At 37.8% G+C, this 27,217-nt stretch overlaps 1 protein-coding gene across 1 annotated transcript in view; it reads right to left on the minus strand.

Annotated features, from left to right (window-relative positions):
• Pde3b (phosphodiesterase 3B) overlaps positions 1-27,217 on the minus strand; it is a 129,436-nt gene that overhangs the window by 19,628 nt on the left and 82,591 nt on the right. The window contains exons 3-8 of the mRNA XM_021167016.3: positions 26,405-26,653; positions 22,262-22,407; positions 13,332-13,438; positions 11,102-11,312; positions 10,493-10,566; positions 1,066-1,205 (exon numbers count right to left, since the gene is read on the minus strand). Of these exons, the coding sequence (XP_021022675.1) occupies positions 1,066-1,205; positions 10,493-10,566; positions 11,102-11,312; positions 13,332-13,438; positions 22,262-22,407; positions 26,405-26,653 (927 nt within the window). The remainder of the gene's footprint in view (positions 1-1,065; positions 1,206-10,492; positions 10,567-11,101; positions 11,313-13,331; positions 13,439-22,261; positions 22,408-26,404; positions 26,654-27,217) is intronic.

The following is a 27,217-nucleotide window of genomic DNA, read 5'->3' on the forward strand; positions in this document are numbered from 1 at the left end:
CCTACAAATTTCAGTACTGAACTTGAGGAAGAAATGGAACTATTAGAAGTAATCATTCTGTTTTAATATTTTGTGTGTGTGCATTCACACATGTGACAGTATATCTATGGAAGTCAAAAGATAATTTTTCAAAGTTATAGTTCTCTCCCTCCAACATGTGGAGTCAGGGATGGAACTCAGGCCATCAAGGCTGCTCAGCAGGCAGCTTTACCACTGAGCCAACTTGCGAGCCCATGTGAATAATTATTCTCTTTATTTTTCAATAACTATGTACATGCCTCTGCATTTAAAAAATATAATTAGGAAGTAACAAAATGAAATATATCTACTATAAAATTAAGTAAATTTTTCATAAAAGAGAAAAGCTTTGTGTTCATGGATAATTGGCCTACAACTGTTACTCATAAACCAAGCATTATTCCATTAACTGTGACTTCTCAGTAACAAAATTAAAATTCCATTATACAGATAATGATGTTCTGTTTAAGAATAATGCAGCCAGTGCTTGTCCATGCCACATTTCACCTGTAACATAGTGACATTAATCAGCTTCCAAACGCTGACACTATTGCATACACTAGCAAGATTTTGCTGAAAGGACCCTGATATAGCTGTCTCTTGTGAGACTATGCCGGGGCCTAGCAAACACAGAAGTGGATGCTCACAGTCAGCTATTGGATGGAACACAGGGCCCCCAATGGAGGAGCTAGAGAAAGTACCCAAGGAGCTAAAGGGATCTGCACACCCTATAGGTGGAACAACAATATGAACTAACCAGTACCCCGGAGCTCGTGTCTCTAGCTGCATATGTATCAGAAGATGGCCTAGTCGGCCATCAGTGGAAAGAGAGGCCCCTTGGTCTTGCAAACTTTATATGCCCCAGTACAGGGGAACACCAGGGCCAAGAAGTGGGAGTGAGGGGGGGAAGAATGGGGGGGGGGTATGGGGGACTTTTGGGATAGCATTGGAAATGTAAATGAGGAAAATACCTAATAAAAAATATTTAAAAAAAAAAAAGAAAGTGTCTTTTACATTTAACATAGTGACACTGAAAGTGTCTCTTACATTTGTTTGCTGTGCCTCTTCCATTAGGTGACTATCACCTTCCAAAAATAACTCCCTGCCGGCTTTCTTCACGGTCTCTTCTTCTTGGGTTTCCACAATGTTCAATCGTTCTTTTAAGAAAACACTGCTGTCTTCTTCACCTTTCAAAAATATATATAGTAATAAATAGAAATAAAATGTGCCTTAAATATGTAGCTTCATTACAAAACCTGGTCACTGATGTAAAACTCTTCTGACAGAGTGAGCCATACTCCAGCTGAGGCTAAAGCATCTATCCACACTACAGAGTCTACCTGCTGACAGGGGTCTTACCCTCAGATGACAAAAACATGTCACGTCTACTCACTGATGACAGGATGGGGCTGGTAGCTTTATAAAGTGAGAAACAAAAAAGGACAGTCCCTCTCAGGAGACACTGCTTACCAATTTGGTATAAACAATCCTCATATGATATTATGAAACAAAAACTCTAAATTCATAATTATATGTGAACACAAGAAATATGTAAAATTTCAACCACAAAATGATAAATTCTGAGTTATTTCTCTGTTTATTTGATTAATAATATTCTTTTTTTCAAGTTATATAGAAAAGCAGAGTAACACCAGTAGCCAAATATTATTTATTCACATTTTAAACAGTTTTTGTCTCATTTATAACAACCTAAACAGGTAATTTTCCCGTGAGAGATTCATACACTGTAAGCAACAATAAAAAACATAACTACATACAATGCGAGTGAGTTCATAAACACAAAAATGATCAATGAAGAAAGACAGGGAAAAAGTCCATACCCTGTTATTCACCTTATGAAATTCTTTTTAAAAGTCTCAAAACTGTTATTTTATCCAGTGAGCTGGCCATGCCTGTCATACAGCCTAGCAATCTAGTTCAGTTCCTGGGACTCTTATAAAGATGGGAAGAGAGAACCAACTCACCAAGTTGTCTGATGTCCACATGCATGCCATGGTATGAAGGTCCCCCACCCTAACCTGCCATCGTTCACAAACACACAACACATTTAAAGTTTTCATGATATGCATGAGTGGTACGCACGAGCACTGAGACAGGGAAGTCATTTACCTTAGGGGCACAGCTGCAAGGGTGCATAAAGGGAAATTTTAAGATAACATTAAGTTTCTAGATCTGGGTACAGATTGTACAATGTATAAAAATTCATCAAGCTTTAAACTTATGTTCTATATGCTCTTCAATAAATAGAATTTTTAAACTTTCGTTCTCTTTATTTCCTGAGATGGCATCTCACTAAATTGCCCAGTCTCCCCTCACCTCATCCACACTAGAGGCCTGGCTAACTTTTAAAAATAAACCTAGTTTTTTTATTTGTGTGTGTGTTGGGGGAAGTGTCGTGTGTGTATGTGTATGCATGCATCTCCCTTTATAACATGGGCTAGCCTAGAACTGTAAATATGTAGCTCAAGCTGGGCCTTCAACTCACAGCAAGCCTCACGTTTCACTCTCCCAAGTGATGGAGTCACAGACATGAGCTAGGATGCTGGATTTTCTGAGTTCTTGAGTGTCCTCTCTAAGCAGGGCAGTGTCCCGTGCCTATAATCCTAGCTACCACAGAAGCTGATTACTACGAAGAAGCCAACATGGGCAACTTTGAGAGCTACCATCTTATAGAGATCGAAAAGAGATAATAAAATGTACTTCCTGAAGGCTAACTTCAGAAGTAGGTTCAAAACCTGATGTTTGTTCTTAAACATAAAATATTGATAGTAACTAAATCAACTTATCAGATCTTAAACATAAAATGTGATTTAAAGATTTAATCAATTCTATACCTAACATACTGAATTACAGCAAACATTTAAGGTTAGAAAGTACTATTGTTTATAAAATACTATTTTCTAAATAAAACACGTTCTTTCATAAAAATGAAACTTTGAAGACAGTAGTGCCTCTATATCTGAAGCCCCACTTTCCAGTTTTAGTTACCCATGGTCAACCACCATCCAAAACGCTGCATGGAAACATTTACAGAAGTCATGGCCTCAAACTGCGTGCATATTGAAACGATGCTGACACCTCACTGTCCTGTCCAGCTCAGCCAGCACCAGAACCACTTCTTCATCCAGTGTATCCAAGCTAGACAGCTCCCACCAGTTTGACACCTACTACCCACCTCAGTTATCAAGTCAACTCTAGAGGACCTGCAGTGCTGAGAAGAGTACCGTAACTTATTTCACATAATAATGCATATGGGAAAGGGGGGTATAATATTCAAATAGTCTCGGTAAATAAGGGCAGTCATGACAATGATACTCTAAACGAGAAGTTGGTTTCAAATTGTTGCTGCAAACACCACACAGCACACATCTTGAAGCTGAGCTGGAAGCCAGCTCCCTGCTGGATAGACAGAAGGTGCTATGCAGGCTTCTGGAGGAGAAACAGCATCAGTGGTCTATCCCAGCTAACTATGAATTGCAAAAACGGCAACAGCAACCCCGCAGGCAAGCTGTGCCACTACTGGAATAGTGGCAGGACTTTAAGGGGACAAGCAATCATTTCCTGGTTGCATGTGAAACCCCTTCCATGAAGAAGATTTCAAGCCTGGTACTGCAAACCTGATCAAAGTTCCGTGACTTGGGAAAACTTAACTAGTGTTGAGTGGCTCAACCGACATTACATTAAACTGCCTTCTAAACACCTATATTTATACTCAGACAAAAGCTACTCTCAGACTTGGTCAAGAAACTTCTCTTTACAGTGAGTGACAGTGAATACAAAGACTATTTGATAATCAAAGTAATGAGGAAAATAGGAACTTTGAGTACTTAGCCCTAAACAGGACATTTACACCACTTTCTCTAAAAGTTAGGGAATATCATTAAAGAGAGGAAGAAGGAATGTTAAGAAAGGGAAGACAGAACAGCCACTGCAATCACAAATACAACAGTTGTAGTTGCCTCCACTGGGTGAGCCTGTACAAGGCTGGTCGGGTCAACAGCCAGTAATGTGTGGGAGAAGAGTTCATGGGGCCTTCCTCCCGTGTAGTGTCCTTTGTATGTCTGGCCCTTTAAAGGATCCCTAGCTGCTAGTCAACTGAACCTTTAAAAGAATTGCTTGATCCTATGGCCAGTGCCTGCTGCCTCTTGGACTTCTGGGAAGGATTTAAAAAGCCAGCAGTGCCTGAAAAAGGAAGAGTAGTAAGGACCAGGTGGCAGAAGAGTAGGTTTAGAGAAGACAGTTGGTGCAGAAAGAAGATAGAGTGAGGCTAGAGAAGGAAGATAATGGTGCAGAAGAGAGTGAGCAGAGAGAAAATAGGAGACAGCAGGATCTGAGCTGAGCCAGAGAAGGTATTGGTAGCAGACAGTTGGAAGTGAACTGAGCTAGCAGTGTGAGAAGAGAAGACCTGGTGACAGTTGAGCCAGGGGAAACTGGGAGAAGGGACTGTTTAAGCAGACTGTTGGAGAACTGAGGGAGGAATGGCTGGGAGAAAGTTTTGAAGGGGTTGGGCTGGAAAGTGGGTGAAGGGCTGGCCATGTAATTAAGAGAACTGGTTACTGTTTGTAAGAAAAGGAGACACTAAAAGAAACATTTAAGGAAACAACACATATTTTACATCTCTTTGCTGATCTGTTGCCTCTAAAAGACAAGGGGTACAAGGGGATATCTTCAGATGTCTACCTACTAGTTACCCCACCAGGCTCCACTAGAATGTTCCCTACTCATGGTTAAACACATACACCTGCTTAGACTCAGTAGGTCACAAAACACAGACATAACTGGGAAAGGGATCTATGTGGAGGGACAACAGGGACGAGAGAAAAATAAATGGGTATGGGATTAAAAATCCAATTTAAAATTCACAGACATTTAATGTGTATTAAATGATTTTTTTTAAAGCAATTTAAAAAACTGAAAATTCTGGCTGCTTTTTTGGCAGGAGTGCCCAGGCTAGATTTTAAAATGGATGCCTGTTGGCCTTCCCATAGGCTTCAAATTAATTGGTTATATTCTGAAAGAGGAGGAAATGGGAACTTCCAGTCTACAATGTCACTTTATTCATATTCTCTTCGAGGAGTCATAAGACTTCTTGCGAGTCCATGGTATTGGTAAATAAATAAGCTCTGGGGAGGGAGGAGTTGTTGTAATGCACTTGAGAAATGTGTGGGATGGGAGTGTTGTAGTCCTCTTCGGAGAAGAAACTGACGTGTCTGTAGCTGAACCTGTAATAACCAAAAACTGGAAACAACCTAGATGTCCCACAATAGAAGAATGGATAAAGAAAATGTGGTACATTTATACTCGGCCATTTAAAAAAAAAGAAATCATGACATTTTGGAGGTAAATGGGTGGAACTAGAAAAAAAAAAATCATTCTAAGTTTGGCATCGTAGACCCAGAAAAACAAACCAAAAAAAAAGGTATATATTCACTTATATGTGAGTATTAGCTGTTATATCATGATAACCAAGCTATAATCCATAGAACCACAAAGGTTCTATGTAAGGGACTAAGGTGTATAGATAACTCTCATTAGAAAAAGAGAATTGAATAGTTATGGGTGGATGGGAGTTATAACAGAAGGAACAAGTGGGGAGCAGGTTGGGATAAGTGGTGTGGAGAGGTAGGAGGAGGGAGGGACTATGAGGACAGCTAAGATTAGGGCCATTTAGGGGTAGCATGGAAATCAAATACAGTAGAAGCTTGCTAAAATAAATACATATATGAAGGTGATCTAAATGAACTTGCCAAATAACGGGGAAGACAAAGTCCCAATTTGCTATTTCTTGTCATCAAATGAAGCTTCCAATGCTGGGATTGCATTCCATCTAATTGAGTTGTTGGCCAAAGGGGTCTCATGGGAATCCCCAAACAACCCAGGCCAAGACTATATATTTGCTCTCCACAAATTGACAGTAAGGCCCTACTGTGGAAGACAACACCTACACACCTCACTGAACATGAAGAAGTCAAGTCAGTGCCTTCAGAGAGCCTTCACCCCTATGGGCTGGAGTCTTTGCTACAGGAAGGTTCTCTGTTTGCTACCAAACAAGAACTATAATAACCAATCCAGCCACAAACCTTTGAATGGACAATGGTGTTCTGCCTGCAAGGTATGCTACAGTGCTACAGAGCTGTGGGAGTAACCAATTAATATCTGATTTGACTTAAGGCCCACTCCACAGATGGAACCCATACCTGATACCGCTTGAGGAAGCAAGAATCAAGAACTAGATAGCCCAGGGAATTAGGGTAAAACAAAAATTACTGTTCTTTTATTTTAAAAAAATGTAGCAATAAAATGACTCCTAATTACATTCTGCTATATACATAGATTAATGACTTGCTCGATCATCATCAGAGAAGTTTCTTCCTGCAACAGAAGGGAACAAATACAGAGACCCACAGCCAGACAATATGCAAAGGGGGAAAGGTCTTGGAATACTCAGCCCTAAATGGATGTCTCCATCAAATCCTTCTCCTCAAGGCTCAGGGAACCCCACGGAATAGGAGGAAGAAAGTACATGAGCCAGAGGGACTGAACAGAACAAGACCATCTAAATCAACATGATCAAAGCTCATAGGAACTCACAGAGACTGAGGCACCATGCATAGGACCTGCATGGTCTGCGTCAGGCACTCTGGGGCCTCTGTGTATAGTCCATGGATTCCAGTTTAATGTCTTTATGAGATTGCTGAGTGTTCTAAAAAGTGGGTCTCTGATTCTTGTGCCTTGTTTTCAGCTTTTCTCCTGTTTGTCTTGTCCAACTATGATGCATTGGGTTTTGTTTTATCCTATCATATTATAATCTCTTAGAAGAATTTTTTTTATATTGAGAGACAGAAAGGGAGTGAATCCAGATGGGAGGAAAGGTGGGGAGGAACTGGGAGGAGTAGAGGGAGGGGAACGATAATCAGGATATATATTATTTGAGATTTTAAAATCTATTTTTAATAATAGGAAAAACAATTGTTAAGGATTTCAACTTACTCAGATAAAACCGAAAGTCCTCTAATCTCAAAAAACATGTAAGAAAATTTGCAGCATAAACTATTTAGCCATTTGAAGTTTAAGATAGAAGAAATGTTTTTGACTGAGTTTCTAGAACATAAACCATTCTGTGCTCTGGTGAGAAACAGAAATTACTATATAAGTTGAATATAAAATTCACAAACATCTGAAGCCTGCTAATTACAGATATAATGCCATAATAAACAAGAATTTTTAAAAAATCCGCCTGGTAACACTTTCACATGAGTGCTGCCTACCTTCACATGTACTCAAGTAGGAATCTCCCCTCAAAGACCAATCGTTCCAGAGAATAATGAAAAGTAGTAAAAAAAATATTTCTTAAGAGCTGTATTAATTGTAATTCATTCATTCATTCATTCATTCATTCATGCAAGGCCACCATGTCTGGTGAGAACACTATAGCAGAGTATCTCATATTGATGGCTTATGAACAACAGTTTACTCTCATAGTGTAGAGGTGACAGAGTGCAGCGGTGTCCTGGTAAGTTCTCAGGTTTCACAAGGCCAGTTTCTCATACAGTAGAAAAGAAAGCTACAAAGTTCTGTGAGCCCCTCTAAAGGAAATCATCTCACCTTCATCATCTGATTCCCTCCCAAAGGCCCCAACACTTCAGGTGTTAGAGCCTGAATTTTGGGTGAATAAAAGAAAATTTAGCTTGTACTCTCAGTGTACAAATAAATATTTTTAGTAAATAGAAGGTTACACAACTATCATGTCATCTACTTTTAGAACACTCTCATCATCTACACAACATCCCTCACCGATGTTTGTTGTTAATCTCCATTCTCCTTTTAGATAGATCTCAACTGTTCTGACATTATATACATTTACATTTTGAGGATTTCTTGTAGATGTAATAATATTTATTATACATGTATGTATAAAATATAAGTATTTTGAACCGGGCTTCTTTCACTTAAAACAATATTGTTTGTGTTGTTGGTCCATATATCAAAAATTCATTACTGTAACTGCTAAACACAGTTTACAGACGTATGCCTACAGCATTATCGACTCACATCTGGAGTTTGTACAGCTCCCACACCTGCACTATGATGACTAAGGATGCACTGTGTGAGCTTTCTCCTGGTCTATTCTGGACTGTAATGCTACTGAGTCACGTAAATCTACATGTAACTTTTTAGAAACTGGGTCCAAACTCCTCTGCACCCTTTCACAAGTGACTCTCCCTTTGACTTTAGCTATTCTACGGAGAGTATTGCTGTGATCTGTGTAGTAGTAATTGCATTTCCCTAACAATGTCAGCCATCTTTTTCTATTTAATTATCCAGTTAGCTTTTTTTGTCAAATGACTTTCACTGAAATACTACCACCCTCTCCTCCTACTCCTCCTCTTCATGTTTTATTTGTTTTATGTTATTTTTTGACACAGGTTTTACTAGGTACCCAGGCTGACCTCAAATTCATGATCTTTTTGCCCCCTCTTTCTGCATTCATACTACAAGTACTTTTCTCCATTTTTATCTAAGTAGTCTGACATACTACTATTAAATTTTTAAAGCTCTTTATACTACTTGGATACGATTTCTATTTAGACAAAAAATTTGCAAATATCTCCTGTTACTCTGGATTTGTTCTTTCATTTTCTTATTAGTACCTTTGAATAATAATCCCTTTTATTTCCTTTTTTGCCTCCTTCTTTAGGTACCAGTGGGTACTGAACTAGGAACTTGTTGGTGGTGGTAGGTAAAAGCTCTACCACGGAGCTATATCCTCGGCCCCCTTTTTACTTTTAAATTTTAGGGCAGAGGACTAGGGGGATGGCTCAGTAGTTAACAGTACTGGCTGTCCTTCCAGAAGAACTCGGTTCACCTTCTGGCACCCACATGGTGGCTCATGGCGGCTATGGTTAGTTACCTGTAACAAAAATTCCAGAGAAACCAATGCCTTCTTCTGGTTCCCATAGGCAACGGATGCACACAGTGCATAGACATACATGCAGGCAAAACATATACACATAAATTTTTAAAAGTTGGAAGTTTCAAACAGGTCTCGTTAATTTTCAGAGAATGGCCTTTATCTATTGTCTAGCCAGGCTGGCCTTCACTCTGTAACCCAGGCTGTATACTCCCCAGTAGCTATCAAAGCCTGCCCCAACAGGTTTAACTAAGCTTTAAATTGCTAAAGCCAATTTTTTTCTATCAGAAGTGGTAAATTTTGTACTTAAAAATTATTCTTCCCAAATTTCTCTCTTTCTAAGTAAAATGTAAGACCTTTAGGAATGGTGCTCAGTGGTAGAGTCCTTGTCAAATATTCACAGCGCTCTCAGCTCAAACCTCAGCCACATAAACAATAAGTTAAATATAATAAAAAATTAAAGGATAATATTATCTCTTGAATTACAGATGTTAGCAGTGGATATAACTTTTATCAAGTTGAGGTACTATCTAGTCTATTGTAAGTTTGGTTCTGTCCACAAACAAAATTGTTATTGCTTCTTTTCTCTCTGGACACCATCATGTGATCTTATTTCCCTCTTTATTTGGTATATATTATTTATTAATCTTTGGATACCCCATGAGTCTTGCATTTTGGAATCCCATGTGACCACAGGGGACATTTTTGCATTTGCATGTGAAAGCTATCAGTCTGTTGCCTGATCTTGTGATGACTCTATGTGGTGTTTGAGTAACACAAGTCAAGTGAGTAAGCTGCAAGGTTGTGTTGTTTTGGGAAGTGTGTGTGTGAAGGATTAGTCAGTCTTCTTTTAAACAACCTTATCAGATGTAAATTACATAAACAAACAAACAAACAAATAAATATGTTTTTAAAACCTGTTGAGTTGTATACATTTAAAAGTGAACTTTATAGTCCAGAAAGGATTGGTAAGAGCCTATTTCTCTGTTACCCTTTTGCCTAAGATATAGCCTTTTAGAGATTATACATTCCATAACAATTTTTTAAAGTTATGGAATAGCTAAAATTTCATCAATAGCATTTCTTGTGTGAGGGTATAAAATGCTTCCTAATGACACTAATCATTTCTCTCAATACCATAAAACTACATAATCCCTTTCAAACATAAATTGTGTGGTACAGGTTTCCACATTACTAATTTCACTATTTATTAAAACTAGCCATAACCAAAAACTATATTCATCTGTACAACACATTTCTTGCTCTTAAAAATAGGCCCAGCACCTGTCACTCGTTAGTCACTCTTACTAATCCTGGAGAACAAGTAAAAACCACTGTACTGCCCACCATGGAGATAAGGAAGTGTGAGCTGTGATGTAATCACTGTGGAGTATTCACTCAGCACATGTGATTCTCCTGCGTTTCACCCCAGCACCACAGAAATCAAAAACCCAGAAATGTAAAACTAAGGACATGGATGTTTAAACAAGCACTGTAAAACTAGCCTTGAACTCAAAATACATATAACTAATGCATTCTCACCTGATTTTTCACTGTGGTGGTCTGCACCATCGGGGTCACATGTTGAAACATATTTGAGTATTTGGTGTCCACAGCTAATAGAATAAAACAGATAAATATATATATGATAAATGAAGTTTTTGTTTTATTTAACCTAAACATAACTAGGAAATCTGCCTGAATTTTAAATGAGATCTCAACTGTAACATATCCTAAGATGTTAATCTGTGCATGAACCTGAATGGTATTATTTAGGAAACTCCTGTGTCCTTAAAGGAAATAACATACTTTTGAAAGTCAATAGCGGTGTCTAAGTTAAAACCCTGTATTTCTAAGAAGACGAAATCAACAAAAGACTGCAAAATAACCACTAAGTGGTATATATTAAATAATTCTGTTTACTGAAACAATATGAGGAGTAAAATACCACTGTATTTCACCTCAGATAGAGATTATTTATCTGAGAAATAATAGCACTAAACTGAGAAAAGCTTTATTTAAAACTACTACATATATCAAGAGGATACAATTCTAATATATCCTCCACTTATAATACAGAATCAGAAAACTGCTAATTCTTTTAAGAGAACTTGGGATCTAAACCAGAAACAAAGTGGCTATGGTACTGACCTGCTACACAGATTGCTGTCAGAGTTCCTAAGGTACTGATGGAAATCTGCTGCATTTGATACACTGCCCAGTGATCTATGTAAAATAATATTTGGCTTAGTAAGAAAATCAGTGGTATCAGGAAATCCTATGGGTGATCGATTAGTTAGAGAGCCAGCAGACACTGGTACATGGCTTGAAGAATTCAGAAGACTGAGGCTGGGCAAAGCACCTAAAAATTAAGAGAGAGGATATATAAGTAAGTATGGATTTATGAGTATGCATTCACTGTATGTGTTTGAGTTTTCATAAAGAGCATTTGCCTCCTAAAAAATTCAATTACTTAATAAGTTTGTACCTATGCTGGGCTTTGATACAGTCTAAGAATTTAAGCATCTGGTATATTTGTCATTATTGATCACTACTAAGTAATTAGTAGTTATCAGCCTCTGGCATAACAACATATACAATGTAAAAACTGAGTTCCTTTAAACATCTATCTGCACAGCAGAAATTTTTTGAGTTCACATGGGTCTTGATCTTTTATATTTTATGAAAGGCCTGTGATTGCAAAAAAAAAAGAAAAACAGATCAGCTTTTACATTCTATTAAAAAAAAGCTTGACTCTCCACATGACAAAATGTACTGAAATTTTTTCTTAATTCATAATATTCAATATTGAAAAACTAAAGTTCGTAACAACATCAAGCAAACTGACAAATTTATACTAGCAGAGGGATGGGTCCTTTTAAAAGAAACATCCACGAGTTTCCACCTCATTCAACAAACACTTAGAGACTACTTTATGCTAAAAAATGTGTTGAATTTCACTATGTTCATAGCAGCCTTATTTATAATAGCCAGAAGCTGGAAAGAACCCAAACGTCCCTCAACAGAGGAATGGATTCAGAAAATGTGGTACTTTTTCACAGTGGAGTACTACTCAGCTATTAAAAATAATGACCTCATGAAATTTGTAGGCAAATGGTTGGGATCTTGAAAATATCCTGAGTGAGATAACCCAGTCACAAAAGAACACACATGGTATGTACTCACTGGTTAGTGGATATTAGCCAAAAAAAAAAAAAAAAAAAAAGAAGCAAAAGCTTGAAATACCCATGATACAACTCACAGACCATATGAAACCCAAGAAGATGCTACAGTCCTACTAAGAAGGGGGAAGAAAATAATCTTTGAAAGTAGAGGGAGAGAGGGACCTGGGAGGGAGACAGGAGGGGGAGGGAAAAAGGGAGCCAGTTCAGATAAGAGAGATGAAGAACAGAGGGTCAGGAATTTGAAAGGAGGTATATATAGCAGTGGGAGAGGGGGACCTAGGGATAGCCACTAGAAAGTCCAGATGCCAGGGACCCAAGAAGTTCCCAGGACCCAACAGAGAGGACATTAGTCAAAATACCCAACAAGGGCGAGATAGAATCTGTAGAGACCATATCCAGTGGATAGGCATGGCCCCTGGTTGAGGGCCACCCACCTACCTTAAAAATAATAATCCAAAATTGCTCCTGTCAAAAGGAAATGCAGGGACAAAGAGTGGAGCAGAGTCTGAAGGTAAGGGCATCCAGAGACTGCCTATAACTGTCAGGTTACAGGCTGGGAATTTTCTACCCTCATACTAAATATTTTACCACAATTATCATTTTACAAAACCAGTACACTTTTCTAAAAAAATTTCTCTTGTTCTGGATCTGTACCTATTTCAAGTCAGTAAAATAATTTTTTATGTTCTATCGAAATGCTAATATCTATCAAAGTATATAGTACATATATGTTGAAAATCTGTTTACTGTGTGAACTAACAAATGGACCAAGTAGTAGTCAACACAAATGACAATATCATGTTAACACACTATATGATATTCAAAGTTTGTGAAATGAAAAGTATGTACATTACTGTATGGTTTGAGGGCTCTAATGTTTAACTTAAAAAGAATCGTTTGTAGCTGGGCGTGGTGGCGCACGCCTTTAATCCCAGCACTCGGGAGGCAGAGGCAGGCGGATTTCTGAGTTCGAGGCCAGCCTGGTCTACAAAGTGAGTTCCAGGACAGCCAGGGCTATACAGAGAAACCCTGTCTCAAACAAAAAAAAAAAAAAAAAAAAAAATCGTTTGTAAGCCAGGTAAGATAATGTACACCTAAGTTCCAACTACTTGGAAGGCCGAGATATAAAGAGCCCAAGGGTGCAAAGTCTGCCTGTCCAACAGTAAGGTTATTTGTAAAACAGGATCATTTCTTACCAGCTCTTCTCAGACCTGCATGGTGCGTCAGTGACACAGACGATGACCTCTGCTTTGGAATTGTAAAAAGATTTGAACTAAAAGGCCCATTTAGGTGGCATCCATGACTAAAAGAAAGAAAAAGTAAGAATTTTTAGATCATAAAAATTCCTTTTATTTCCTATTTTCTCTTTGCAAATCAATTAGCAAATTAATACTTCTACACTCCAACATAGGACGTCTGCCTCAGACCTAGAGGAGAACCAGTAAAGCTTTTCTATTAAAAGAGCAAAATAATAAATGCTTCTGACTTTATAATGTTTCTGATGCAATTTCTCAGTGCTGCCGCAGTAGCAACGAAGCCTGTGAATACTCTAAACTGGCTCGCGTGGGTTCCCTCATGATGCTTCTCACAAAGCACGATGGAGCAGGTTCGGCCCAGCAGGTGTAATTTATTCATCATTTTGAAGGTAAGTTATCACCTGGAAGGCTTCTTAAAACAGCCTGCTTCCATCCCTCAGTTTCCAATTTGTTAAAGTCTTGGATAGGCCAGGTTAATATGGTTTTCTAACAAGCTTTCAGATGATACAGGTTGTCTCCAGATGTGACCTTAAACATATACTGACTGCTACTCCTGTAAGTCACTTATTTAGCAGGCATTTTTCTAAATAGTTATAAGTATGCCAAACTTATCACAGCAATTGAGCAGGCCTTAGGACTACATTCATTGTCTACTTGCTTTCAATTTTTATTGATATAGGCTCTGTTCTCGGTAAGCTTCTCCCAGCTCCATCCCGTCCTTCCTGCTCTTTACTCAACAAGGAGCTACTTTTGACCTCGTAGGTACTGATTCATATTTCTATTATAAATGTTTCCATATTGGTCATAATTATAATGCTTAAAGATGTTTAGGTGGTATGAGTGCATGTGTGTAGGCGTGTTCATGTGTATGGGCACATGTTTGTGTTCACAGGAAGGTACACTTGCATATGTATAAGCAAGTGTGAGGAGGCTTGAGACTGACATATGGAATCTTCACTGATTGATCTCAACCACACTCAAGTCTTACCATTGAGCCCAAAGCTTGCTAATAGGGCTATCCTAGCTAATACATTGATCTCGGGATACCTTTTCTCTGCCTTCTGAGTGCTGACATTACAAATGAACTTCCAACCCAGCATTTATATAGGTGCCAGGAATCCAAACACAGACCCTTATACTTGTATAGCAAGCCGTTTTTTTCACTGAGCCATCTGCCCAGGCCCTAGAGATTAATTTCTCTCATTGATCTGTTAGTTCCTTTTGGGTCTGTGTCTTTTTCATATCCACATTCACTATAAATATAGCACAGTATTGATAAAGGTGTTCAAAGGATTGGAGGGGCAAATAAATAATAGACTCTAGGTTTTTAGTTTACAACATATAGATCTTGTCTACTGTGCAATTTTGAGTGAGTACTTTCTCTTTACAGCATCAACATCGAAATTCAACATGGATGCCAGACTATACAGGACATTTTTAATCAGCCATCTGTCTTTAAAGATTTATAGTAGTGTAATTACAAACCCTGCACTGTAACTGAAAGACTTCAGTAAGCATGGCTAGAAAGTGAGAAGTTTCATAAAATGGGAGGGGAGTTAGGGAAATCCACAAGCTGAACAGGTTACTTCTTTCTGAACAAAGCTGCTTCTCTCAGAAGCTGACAGCTTTTGCTCATCATTTGGTTATTTTGTCAAGAAATCTAACACAAGTTGTTTTCATGTAGAGAGCTTTCCAAATTATTTTCAATGCTCTTTTTTAATCAACAACACTTTTGCTGTTTCTGTTCTGTCTTTCAGTGTAAGTTACCCCAGTGACTCTTGTTACCCACATTCCTTGAAAGACATTGATTTCCATCTTTTCCAAGCAAGACTGCAGATTTGTCATAAGGTAATAACAGATTTTCAACTTCCAGAATAAGTGTTCAGAATCATTCTATAGGTATTAGTAAGGCATCCCAAAACTTAATGATTAGAAAAGTCATACAATCACGCCTTCCTTAAGGAAGATCAAACAACTGGTAAAGGACACTAAAACTGTCAAGGAGGCTAACTCAATAGCCCAAGTGGCTTGTAGCAAAACTATAAAATAGTGTGGGTAAAGTGATAAAGGGAGAAGATGAAACATGAGGCACCATTACCAATAGACTTAACTGTTATCTGCGGAATAAGGTACAGGGTACAAAAATATTAGCAACTATTCAAGGTAATTTAACTTTAGAGACAATCCCTAACGCAAAGGAAGATAGAATTATACCAAGAAATCAAGGCCAAAAACAGATAACAAATTTAAAAAAGACATCTGAGGGATTAGAAATTTGGTTTCAGTTATATTCAGAGAGGTTTAATACTGTAATCATGTTAAATTCATAGTCAGGGAAACTGTAATCAACCACAAAGCTGAGTTCAAATCAAGACCCAAAAACCTAGGATGAGAGAGAACTATAACAATATCAAGGTGAATGCAGAGAATGCAGAGCTATTGCAAAACATCCTTAAGTTTCCTGGATAAAAGTATCACTGCTACTAATTGACATCATTTAGTGTATGTCTTTATGATGGTCACATGACTTTTTAAATTAAATTCTCTAATGTTTACTTATCATTCAATGATTTAGTCATACTACACACCACCCAAATGTTCAACATCCATTTGTAGCTAAAGGCCACAACTTAGTGCAGATAAAAATATTTGTCTCTGCATTAATTTATTTTGTATAGCATGGATCCAGAGACTTGTATTACAAAAAGGGGTGGTTGTTACTGTTTTACAAATTCTTGACTGTATCAGTTGTGGTCTCTATTGCTATGATTAAATGCCATGCCCAAAAGTGACATGGAGAGGAAAGGGTTTGTTTATATCAGCTCATAACTCTCAGGTCACACTCCATCACTGATGGAACACAAGGCAGGAGCCTGGAGGAAGAGGCCGTGGAGGAGCGGAGCTCAAAGCTTGCCCTGCTGGGTTTGCTCAGCTTGTCTTAGAATCCCCAGGACCCAATCAGCCCAAGACTGGCACTGTTCACAGTGAGCTTAGCTCTCACACATTGACCAGTAATCAAGAAAATGCCCCACCAGCTTTGCCTAAAGTGCCTGATGGAATTGAGGTTCCTCTTCCAAGATGACCCTGCCTCGTGTCAAATTTATATAAAACTAGCCAACACACTATGTTGTCCCAACTATGTATAAAGAACACATGGAAATGTATTATGGAGAAACTCCAGCTTCTGTATACTAGAAAAATTATATTTAGCATTTTAGGTATATGTCTGTTTAAAGGAGAGACATATCATAAAACCAATTACTTTTTTGGCTAAGTTTCTAAATGTAAAAAATATGAATCTGTTTCAATATGTTAACTGAATCCAGAGAATCTGTGCACATCAAAAACACTTCTCAAGTGAAGATGAACATTTATCTAGATCATATTTTAATTATCTGAGGCAGCACTTAAGATAAAAATGAGTTGAATTTAATATGTGAAACATTTTTTAAAGATTTATTTATTATTATACATAAGTACACTGTAGCTGTCTTCAGACGCTGCCAGAAGAGGGCATCAGATTTCATTACCGGTGGTTGTGAGCCACCATGTAGTTGCTGGGATTTGAACTCAGGACCTTCAGAAGAGCAGTCAGTGCTCCTATCTGCTGAGCCAGCTTGCCAGCCGATGTCAAACATTTTTAACTGAAAATATATTGCCATACTGCAAATGTGAACAGTAAAAACAAAAACTTAAACCCAACTAGGTATTTCCAAAACAATAATTCCTTCCTATGGCAAGGAAATCTGTCTTAGCTCATTTCCCCTTTCTTATTTCATACTGGCCTGTTTCATATTTTCCTTTAAAAAAAAAAAAGAAAAGTAAGAAAGAAAGAGAAAGAGAGAGAGAGAAAGAGAAGAAAGAAAAAAGAAAAGAAAAAGAAAGAAAAGAAAAGAAAAGAAAAAGGACTGACAGAATCAGAGGTGAGGAGGACACAATATCTGTCCCAGCACCAGGAGTAACTAAGCCCAGCGGGACCAGGCAGCAGGAACTCCTCCAGACCAGTGGCAGGCACAAGTTCCTTCTGGTCTGTCTGGGCCAGTGCCCTAAGCACACCTTGGACGCAAACTCCATAGCCAGTCCCATAACACCCAGAGGCAGCTCCACTCCCAGGTGCTCTAACACACCCAAGATCACAGCATCCCAGGGGCTTGGTCACACCAGGATCTCAGGATCCCGGGATCCAAGGATCCCAGGATCCCAGAATCACAGGATCACAGAGACAGCTTAATTCTGAGGAGTTCTGACACGAGGATCACAGGAAGGATGAGCTCCAGCTAGATATAGCCAGGGCAGGTATCACTAGAGATAACCAGATGACGGGAGGCAAGCATAAGAACATAAGTAACAGAAACCAAGGTTACTTGGCATCATCTGAACCCAGTTCTCCCAACACAGCAAGTCCTGGATACCCCAACACACCAGAAAAGCAAGACTCAGATCTAAAATCACTTCTCATGATGATGATAGAGGCCTTTAAGAAGGACATAAATAGAGCCGGGCGTGGTGGCGCATGCCTTTGATCCCAGCACTTGGGAGGCAGAGGCAGGCGGATTTCTGAGTTCAAGGCCAGCCTGGTATACAAAGTGAGTTCCAGGACAGCCAGGGCTATACAGAGAAACCCTGTCTCGACACAAACAAACAAAAACAACAACAAAAAAGAAGGACATAAATAACTCCCTTAAAAAAATAAAGGAGAACACAGGTAAACAGCTAGAAACCCTTAAAGACAAAACAGGCAGTGTTGGTGAATGCCTTTAATCCCAGCACTTGGGAACAGAGGCAGGCGGATTTCTGAGTTCGAGGTCAGCCTGGTCTACAAAGTGAGTTCCAGGACAGCCAGGGCTACACAGAGAAACCCTGTCTCGAAAAAAAACAAACAAACAAACAAAAAAATCCCTTAAAGAATTACAGGAAAACACAACCAAACAGGCAAAAGAAACGAACAAAAAACCATCCAGGATCTAAAACTGGAACTAGAAACAATGAAGAAATCACAAAGGGAGACAACCCTGGAGTTAGAAAACCTAGGAAAGATATAGGAGTTATAGATCACCAACAATACAAGAGATAGAAGAGAGAATCTCAGGTGCAGAAGATTCCATAGAGAACATTGACACAACAGTCAAAAAATGCAAATAGCAAAAAGCTCCTAACCCAAAACATCCATGAAATCCATGAGCAGACCAAACCTAAGGAAGAGAATGAAGATTCCCAACTTAAAGGGCCAGTAAATATCTTCAACCAAATTATAGAAGAAAACTTCCCTAACCTAAAAAAAGAGATGCCTATGAACATACAAGAAGCCTACAGAACTCCAAATAAACTGGACCAGAAAAGAAATTCCTCCTGTCACATAATAATCAAAACAAATGCACTAAACAAAGAAAGAATATTAAAAGCAGTAAGAGAAAAAGGTCAAGTAACATATAAAGGCAGTCTTATCAGAATTACACCAGACTTCTCGCAGAGAGTATGAAAGCTAGATCCTGGGCAGATGTCATACAGACCCTAAGAGAACACAAATGCCAGCCCAGGCTACTATACCCAGAAAAACTCTCAATTACCATAGAGAAGAAAACTAGATATCCCATGACAAAACCAAATTTACACAATATCTTTCCACAAATCCAGCCCTACAAAGAAAAGTAGATGGAAAACACAGACACAAGGGGTGAAACTGCACCCTAGAAAAAGCAAGAAAGTAATCTTTCAGCAAACCCACACAAACATAATTCCACCTCTAACAACAAAAATAACAGGAAGTAACAATCACTTTTCCTTAATATCTCTTAATATGAAAATTAACATTACCAACATATCCTAATCAATTGAAATTCAAAAATATGAGGAATTAGAAATTTGTTGGCTATCATCCAGTCTCTCTAATTTGGTAATTGGAGAAACAGATTCAATACTGTACAATCCATATACACTTTCAGCTTGTTTGTACATGGCAGTGTCTTGCTGTGTGCCATATAATGGTCTTGAAATCATGCTTCTCCTATCTCAGCCTCTCTATTAGTAGGATTGTGGTTTTCAGAACAGCTTACATATTTCAAAGTTATTTATACAGCCAAAAAAATGTAGACAATTAATTTGGGAGGTGGCTTGTAAGAGAACAATAAAAAGTGAAACTGAATGTTTTGCTTATAATTACTGTATCAATTTTGAAGAAAAGGACCTTATAAGTTACTTTTTTTTCTGAGATGAATGCTTTTCAAAATCATTCACAGCTAATGAACCAGAATCTTACCCTCACCTAATGTCTGTGCCACCCTCCAAGCAGAAACACTATTCATTGAAACAGCTGATAAATGCCTTTACACCATTTCTTAAATGAATGTAACCTGTTCCCAGTGGGCTGAGAATGATACAATCATTCAAGTCAAACAGCTTTGACCATTGCAGGAAATATGTATCCAAATAATCATGTCTACAATTCATCCCTTGGCGCAGCAGAACTGTCAACTCTTAGCTTAGCTACTATGGAGGTAAAATCCTTTGGTGATGTAAGGGACATTGAAGTACAGCCTTACTACAATGAATTCCAATGTCTAAAAATTATTCTTACTTTGAGTTTGTACCACAGTAAGAGCCAAGATTTTAAAGCTCTACTAAAAATAAAATAAAACAAAACAAATCAACAAACAAAAAAGTAGAGTGTACTTTATATTTCAATTAAATTATATTCCTGTGTTCTCATTAAAGCAAAAACTGCCACCGTGCCGAGTATTGAGGAGTTTCACGGTAAGCTCTCCACAATATAATTTTTTCAGGGAGAAATAACCCTGAAAACCCACCAGCAAGATTTGTCCTATTTTTAGAAACTTAGAACACGGAATTTCAACATATAGTCTTCAAAGTTGTCAAAGGCTCACACTAGGCAACAAGGAAAGTAGTTTTGTTTTGTTTTGTTTTGTTGCCAATCTTGCAATATGTTTTATACAAATAAATGTGAATTTAAGCCAGGCGGTGGTGGCGCACGCCTTTAATCCCAGCACTTGGGAGGCAGAGGCAGGCAGATTCCTGAGTTCGAGTCCAGCCTGGTCTACAAAGTGAGTTCCAGGACAGCCAGGGCTATACAGAGAAACCCTGTCTCAGAAAAAAAAAAAAAAAAGTGAATTTAATGTAGTTAGTGGTATAGGAAATTCAATTGTAATGAACAAAAATTAATTATTCTTAATGATATAAAGCTAAAAAATACTTTTAAATAAATTAGAGGAAAAAACTATCATGTTTACATTCAAGACAAAATTTTTGCGGCTTCTCATTCTTCTGTACTATAAATTATTCATACTTGACTCTACTGTTGTATACATTAAAGTTTTATGAGAAAGGAATTATTTTGATCAAACACAACAAAATTCAAGTTAACAAACCATAAAAGAATGTGGAAATTATAATTATCTGATAATATTTCACATATAAATCCTAACAGTTTAACATATGAACAGCTATGTACCAATCCTGCCATCTACTGTCTCAAATGTGTAATTTTACACAGCTCACACTAAATAAAGTTTAGCTTGACACCTGCTCAGTAGTAAGATTGTGTGGCCTAACATGGAATTTCCATTCATTACAATTCTACTAACCCTGATAAATGACTGAAAAGAAGTTTCTATCCATCTTTCATGGCTTTCAGAATAAGAACTGAATCCTCTGTTATTGGGGAAATGTCACTTATTTAATATTCATAAATTTTTAGTTCCTGTATTTTCCCAGCCTCACAGTTAAATTAACTGTGATTTCTGATTTAGCAGTTTTCATTTCAAGCCAGTTCTCAAGGGATTATATAATATGTATGTGGAAACAGGATTTGAAACATTTTTGCCACCTTAAACTAGCAACTATGATGATAAGTCTAGAGAATATAATTTGTCCTTTCCAAGTCAGTAACTGACATACTACACAATCGATTGGTGACTGCTTCCATAAATTTGAAAGGTGCACCACCATTGACAGTAGAAAGTGTGCCTAGCATGTGGCAGTGCTCTAGGTTAGAGCCTCTGCAGTAGAGATCGGAAGGGTCCAGGATGCTAAATTGATTTTAGTTGCCCTCAGCCATTGGTTCTCAACCTGCGGGTCATGACCCTCTGGGAGTCTAATGACCATTTTACAGAGGTCACCTAAGACCATCAGAAAACAGATTTTTAACACTATTATTCATAACAGTAGCAAAATTATAAAGTAGCAACAAAAATAATGTTATGGTTGGGGGGTCACAACATGAGGAACTGCATTAAAGGGTCACTGTATTAGGAAAGCTGAGAACAATTGAGAACTGAAGCCAACTCATGGATACGGTTTTAAAGGCTCCAACATCCTCTGTACCCAGCCGACCGAAGCTTTGATAAGTTTTTACCTTCTTTTTAATAGTTTCTTGATTATAACTATTATTGGTAAAGTAGGCTACACAGGTTCAACAAAAACGATGTAACCCAAAACTGTCTGTCCCTACCATGCACCTGAAAACCCACATAAAAACAGAAAAGGTAGTAACCCCATTCCAAAGAGAACTCCAACCATTTCTGGAATTCTCTGATCTTTCTTTTCTATGGAATAATACTTTGAGCAATACTTCTCTCGCGTTAAAACTTGCGCTTCAAGTTATCTATAGTGCTACTCTCTCTTTAGAAGCCTGCATTCACCCCTAGAGTTGTATTTCTCTAGCCTTACAGTTAACTTCCAATACTTTATCTCTGACTGACACGAGAACTTAAACACTAGCTAGAGTCCATGTTTAAGAATTACTGCCTACACTGTCCTAAATATTCTGCAACAATTCTTTCTTGATTTTAAAACTACTTCAAACCTTGTCCAAAAAGAGGGGATGCTTTACACTGAAAAGGTTCTCAGACTTTTACCTTGAAACACTGAGTTCGTGGTAAGACCTCTTACCACTGCTGCGATCCCACCTTGAACAGTGCTCATTAGTCAGCCCCGCCGCCGCCGAGGCTCCCGAGCTCCTCCTCAGCTGTGGAGTTGGGAAACTGGTTCGGCCACTCAATCCCTGTCAAATAATTTTAAAACAGCTAAATTATCATCCTTTAATATGTTGCATATACTGGCACATCACAAATCAATATAATACGTACAGGTAAAACAAACTTAACTTTGAAAATCTTCCAACTTTCTACTTCCACTTCCAATTTCCACATTTGACATTGTTAACTATTTATTCTTACTCAAAAGCTCCTGAACTCTTATGACAAACTACACTTTTTAAATTTTTACATTTTATTCATAGTTTCAAGAGTGAAAAAAATCAGAGCTTAAAAAAATGGTCCTGGACAGGAGCCTGATATAGCTGTCTCCTGTGAGGCTCTGCCAGTGCCCAGCAAATACAGAAGTGGATGCTCACAGTCATCTATAGGATGGAACACAGGGTCCCCAATGGAGGAGCCAGAGAAATACCCAGGGAGCTGAAGGGGACTGAAGCCCCATAGAAGAAACATCAATATGAACTAACCAGTACCCTCAGAGCTCCTTGGAACTAAACCATCAATCAAAGAAAACACATGGTGGAACATGTGGCTCTAGCTGTAAATGTAGCAGAGGATGGCCTAGTGGGTCATCAATGGGAGGAGAGGTCCTTGGTCCTGTTAAGGCTCTATGCCCTATGCCATAGGGGAATGCCAGGACCAGGAATGGGAGTGGGTGGGCTGGGGAGCAGGGGGAAGGGGAGAGGATAGGGTACTTTTGGAGGGGAAACTAGGAAAGGGGATAACATTTGAAATGTAAATAAAGAAAATATCTAATAAAAAAGGAAAAAAAAGATTTAAACTGAAACAAAACAAAACAAAAGACCAAAACAAAACAAAAATGGTCCTAAAAATTCACTTCAGAGTACAAGGTAGGGTCCAGGGTAGTTGCCACTTTTTATATGTTTAGCAAAAGGTAAATAAGTGATAACTAATGTGGAAAAGCTCCAGGTTCTCAGTTACCTTTAAAATTAATTATTAAATTAAGTGCAGAACATCTTAAACGTTATTTTACGATAACTTTTTGAGTAAATTCTCAATTGATCTAAACATTCAGTTAAAGGGAATACTTTTCTTAAACTATTATAAATAAATGTGCCCATGATATACATCTGATATAATGTCTGCTTTATACATTTCCCCCCACAAGAGATACTACATCAGAAAGCTAAATACTGTATTTATGTTTTCACAAGAACACTGATTTTGTAAAAGTGTGCAGTAAGATAGATGTACAAACTGTTGCTTTCTTTGACTTAGGTTTAAATAGGCTTTCTTAGTTTGTAACATATGTTTAAAAACAAAACAAAACAAAAGAATGTTTGTACTGAATTATCTGTCCCCTGTTGCCTGCCTTTGGATCCCCCTGTAGGGGCCTCAATGTGAGAAAATGTGCTTAGTCCTGCTGGGAGGTGATGCAACAGGGCATACTGGTACCCCAGGGGACGTCCCCTTCTTTTTTTTTTAAATTTTTAATATTTTTATTACATATTTTCCTCAATTACATTTCCAATGCTATCCCAAAAGTCCCCCATAGCGCCCCCCACTTCCCTGCCCACCCATTCCCATTCTTTTGGCCCTGGCATTCCCCTATATTGGGGCATATAAAGTTTGCAAGTCCAATGGGCCTCTCTTTCCAGTGATGGCCGAATAGGCCATCTTTCGATACATATGCAGCTAGAGTCAAGAATTCCGGGGTACTGGTTAGTTCATAATGTTGTTCCACCTATAGGGTTGCAGATCCCTTTAGCTCCTTGGTTACTTTCTCTAGCTCCTCCATTGGGAGCCCTGTGATACATCCAATAGCTGACTGTGACCATCCACTCCTGTGTTTGCTAGGCCCCTGCATAGTCTCACAAGAGACAGCTATATTTGGGTCCTTTCAGCAAAATCTTGCTAGTGTATGCAATGGTGTCAGCGTTTAGAAGCTGATTATGGGATGGATCCCTGGATACGGCAGTCTCTAGATGGTCCATCCTTTCATCACAGCTCCAAACTTTGTCTCTGTAACTCCTTCCATGGGTGTTTTGTTCCCAATTCTAAGAAGGGGCACAGTGTCCACATTTTGGTCTTCATTCTTCTTGAGTTTCATGCGTTTATCAAATTGTATCTTATATCTTGGGTATCCTAAGTTTTGGGCTAATATCCACTTATCAGTGAATACATATTGTGTGAGTTCCTTTGTGATTGTGTTACCTCACTCAAGATGATGCCCTCCAGGTCCATCCATTTGGCTAGGAATTTCATAAATTCATTCTATGAGAAGCAGAGGAGTACTGGAGAGATGGACTAGTGGGGGTGGGACTGGGAGGAGGAGGGCTTCGATCGGGATATAAAGTGAATAAGTAAATTAATAAAAAAGAGAATCATTTGTCCCTATCCCCTTTTCTTTTACTATTTTTTTCACAAATTCTGAGACTTTTTTCTGATTTAAAATAAATCTTTGTTTATAAACTTTTCCAAAATCAGAGACAAATTAGATATGAAATTCTAATAAGCAGTTTAAAGAACACAAAGAAAAGGCAAAATTGTTACTTCCTTGTTTTTAAATGAATTACATCAGCAGATTCCAGCACTCTAAATAATGTAATTATCTACAAAGCCTAGGAAATGAGTTATTTAGACATTCTGCTTAATTAATATTGTGTTTAAAATGTTTTTTTAAATATACAAGAAAACTTTTCTACACACTATAATAAAGCTTTCAATGGGGCTTTTCTGATTAGAATATTACTGTTTTCTTTATTAAGGTTTTGGGGCAAAGTCTTGGTATGTAACCCAGTCCTCAGCCTCCACCTCCCCAGTGCTGCAGTTACAGGAGGACGCCGCTACACCCTGCTAATGATCACAATTTTCAAGAATTACTCCCTTCAAAAATCACTACCTTAGACTAATAAATGTCAGTGGGAAAGGAAAAAGAAACTCATATTGGGTGAAAACTCAAGGCTAGCACTAGAATTGGTGCTTGTAATTATGTGGTGTACTAAAAAGTCACACGAATCAATACCGTTGTGAAATGAACTCTAGTGAATATGGGCACTATTTGCTAAATTTTATGAAAGCAGAAGCATCAATTAACTATCTATGACCCAGATGATCAATAGTTTTAAAGTCTGTAACTGTCCTTGCTTTATTTTTCAACATTTATAAACCCAAATGTTGAGACCTGACAAAATCAAATTAACTCAAAAATTCCATATTTTCCTTTTCTAGGTTCTGCATAAACTAGTACAATTTTAAAAAATAAGTTATTTGAATTTTATATTTTCTTGGTTAGTTCTAAACAACTGAACTACAGTAATCCTTAAAATATTTTTAGCTTTAAAGCTTTATAATTTTAGATATTGGAGAGGTGTCACAATTCAACAATAGATAACAGCACAATAAACAAGCATAATGTGTACAAAGTTAATATATTCTATATGTATTAATTTCTAAAGTAAATCTTATTTTTAAGTACCGAGACAAAATTAATTCCATATCTAATTATGGAAAAACCTGTGCTCCCTGAGCTACAAAAATGCCAGGAAGTAAAGAGAGTCAGGGTTTTGAATTTCCAAAAATCATTAAGTAATAGTGCTATAAATCATTAAGTAATATTATTATAATGGCCATTTGCTCTTGGTTCAACCAATGTAATTACAGGACTCTATAAATGAAAAGAGATTAATGATATGATCTCTTTTATATAAACCTAGACTTAAGTTCCTTGCTGCTATCTACTTCTTACTATAATGATATCAAATAGTTCTTAGCATATAAATTGCAACTGCTAAATAGAACAGTGATACTTAAAATAAAAATTGCTAGAAGCATGATATTTCCTCAGCCCTGGGAAGAAATGACTGAAAAGTGAGTACAGAATCACTTTCATTCATAACTGGCTATAAAGCTCCAGCAGAATGATACAAAAGAAGCTGATCTTTGGAAAAGAAAGAGTGTATTATATAACATTTAGAGGAATGCTTTAATGAAGACAAATCATTAAATGAGATAAATAAGGCTGGATGATTACTGTATTTTAACCTTGTGAAGTTTTCGATCTCCTTTCTCAACTGGATCTTCTACTTCAGAGCAGGGATAAAATCCAGGAAATGGTGTAAAAGAATTAATCTTTGGCCTACAGGAACCTGAGAAAGCACCCATCAAGCTACTGATACTCCGCAGAGAAGAAATGACTTGTGGGGGAAGGCTTGGGTCAATCAGCAGGTCTGACACCATATTGCGAGCTTCATTTAGCACTGAAAGATCAACTCCATTTCCACCTCCAGAATTCTAAAAAACAAACAAAACAAAAAAAGAGGGAAAAAATATGTATTTGTTACACAGAGAGTTTAATACTAAAAAAGTCTGATTTAAGGCAGCTACAGGTCATCTTCTGCAGGTGGCAGGCCTTAGACTAAGATGCTGTACAACGTGTGCACCTTATTGTGTCTTTCCAGAGGATAATGTTCTGTGGTTACCTTGCTTCTGCAGTTCAGTCCAAAGGGGTTGGAGAAGAAAGCACTTGGGCTGCTTCCTTTGCGTGCATGTCTATCTTCTGCCTTAGCTATGAGTCTTTGCCCTTTCATGCTCTGAATACTTGGCTGTGCTGTGTTGCCTTGAATGTATGCTATAGTATTTAATTCAGATTTTCTAGTTTTAGGCCAAGAGTTGGTCTGATGCTAACTTGTCTCTCTTATTGAAAATAATTTGAGAGTAATACTGTTTTCCACAGAGAACTGGTTGAAATACTATCCTCCTACATATCAGAACTAAATAAAGATGTGAGCTCATGTAATTTCAATAAAACTAAGTATTAAGCTATCTACTAAGTATTAAGCATCTCTGAAATTATTC

This window comes from Mus caroli, unplaced genomic scaffold (genome assembly GCF_978045245.1).
Source record: "Mus caroli unplaced genomic scaffold, Mus_caroli_1 scaffold_8, whole genome shotgun sequence".
NCBI lineage: Eukaryota > Metazoa > Chordata > Mammalia > Rodentia > Muridae > Mus > Mus caroli.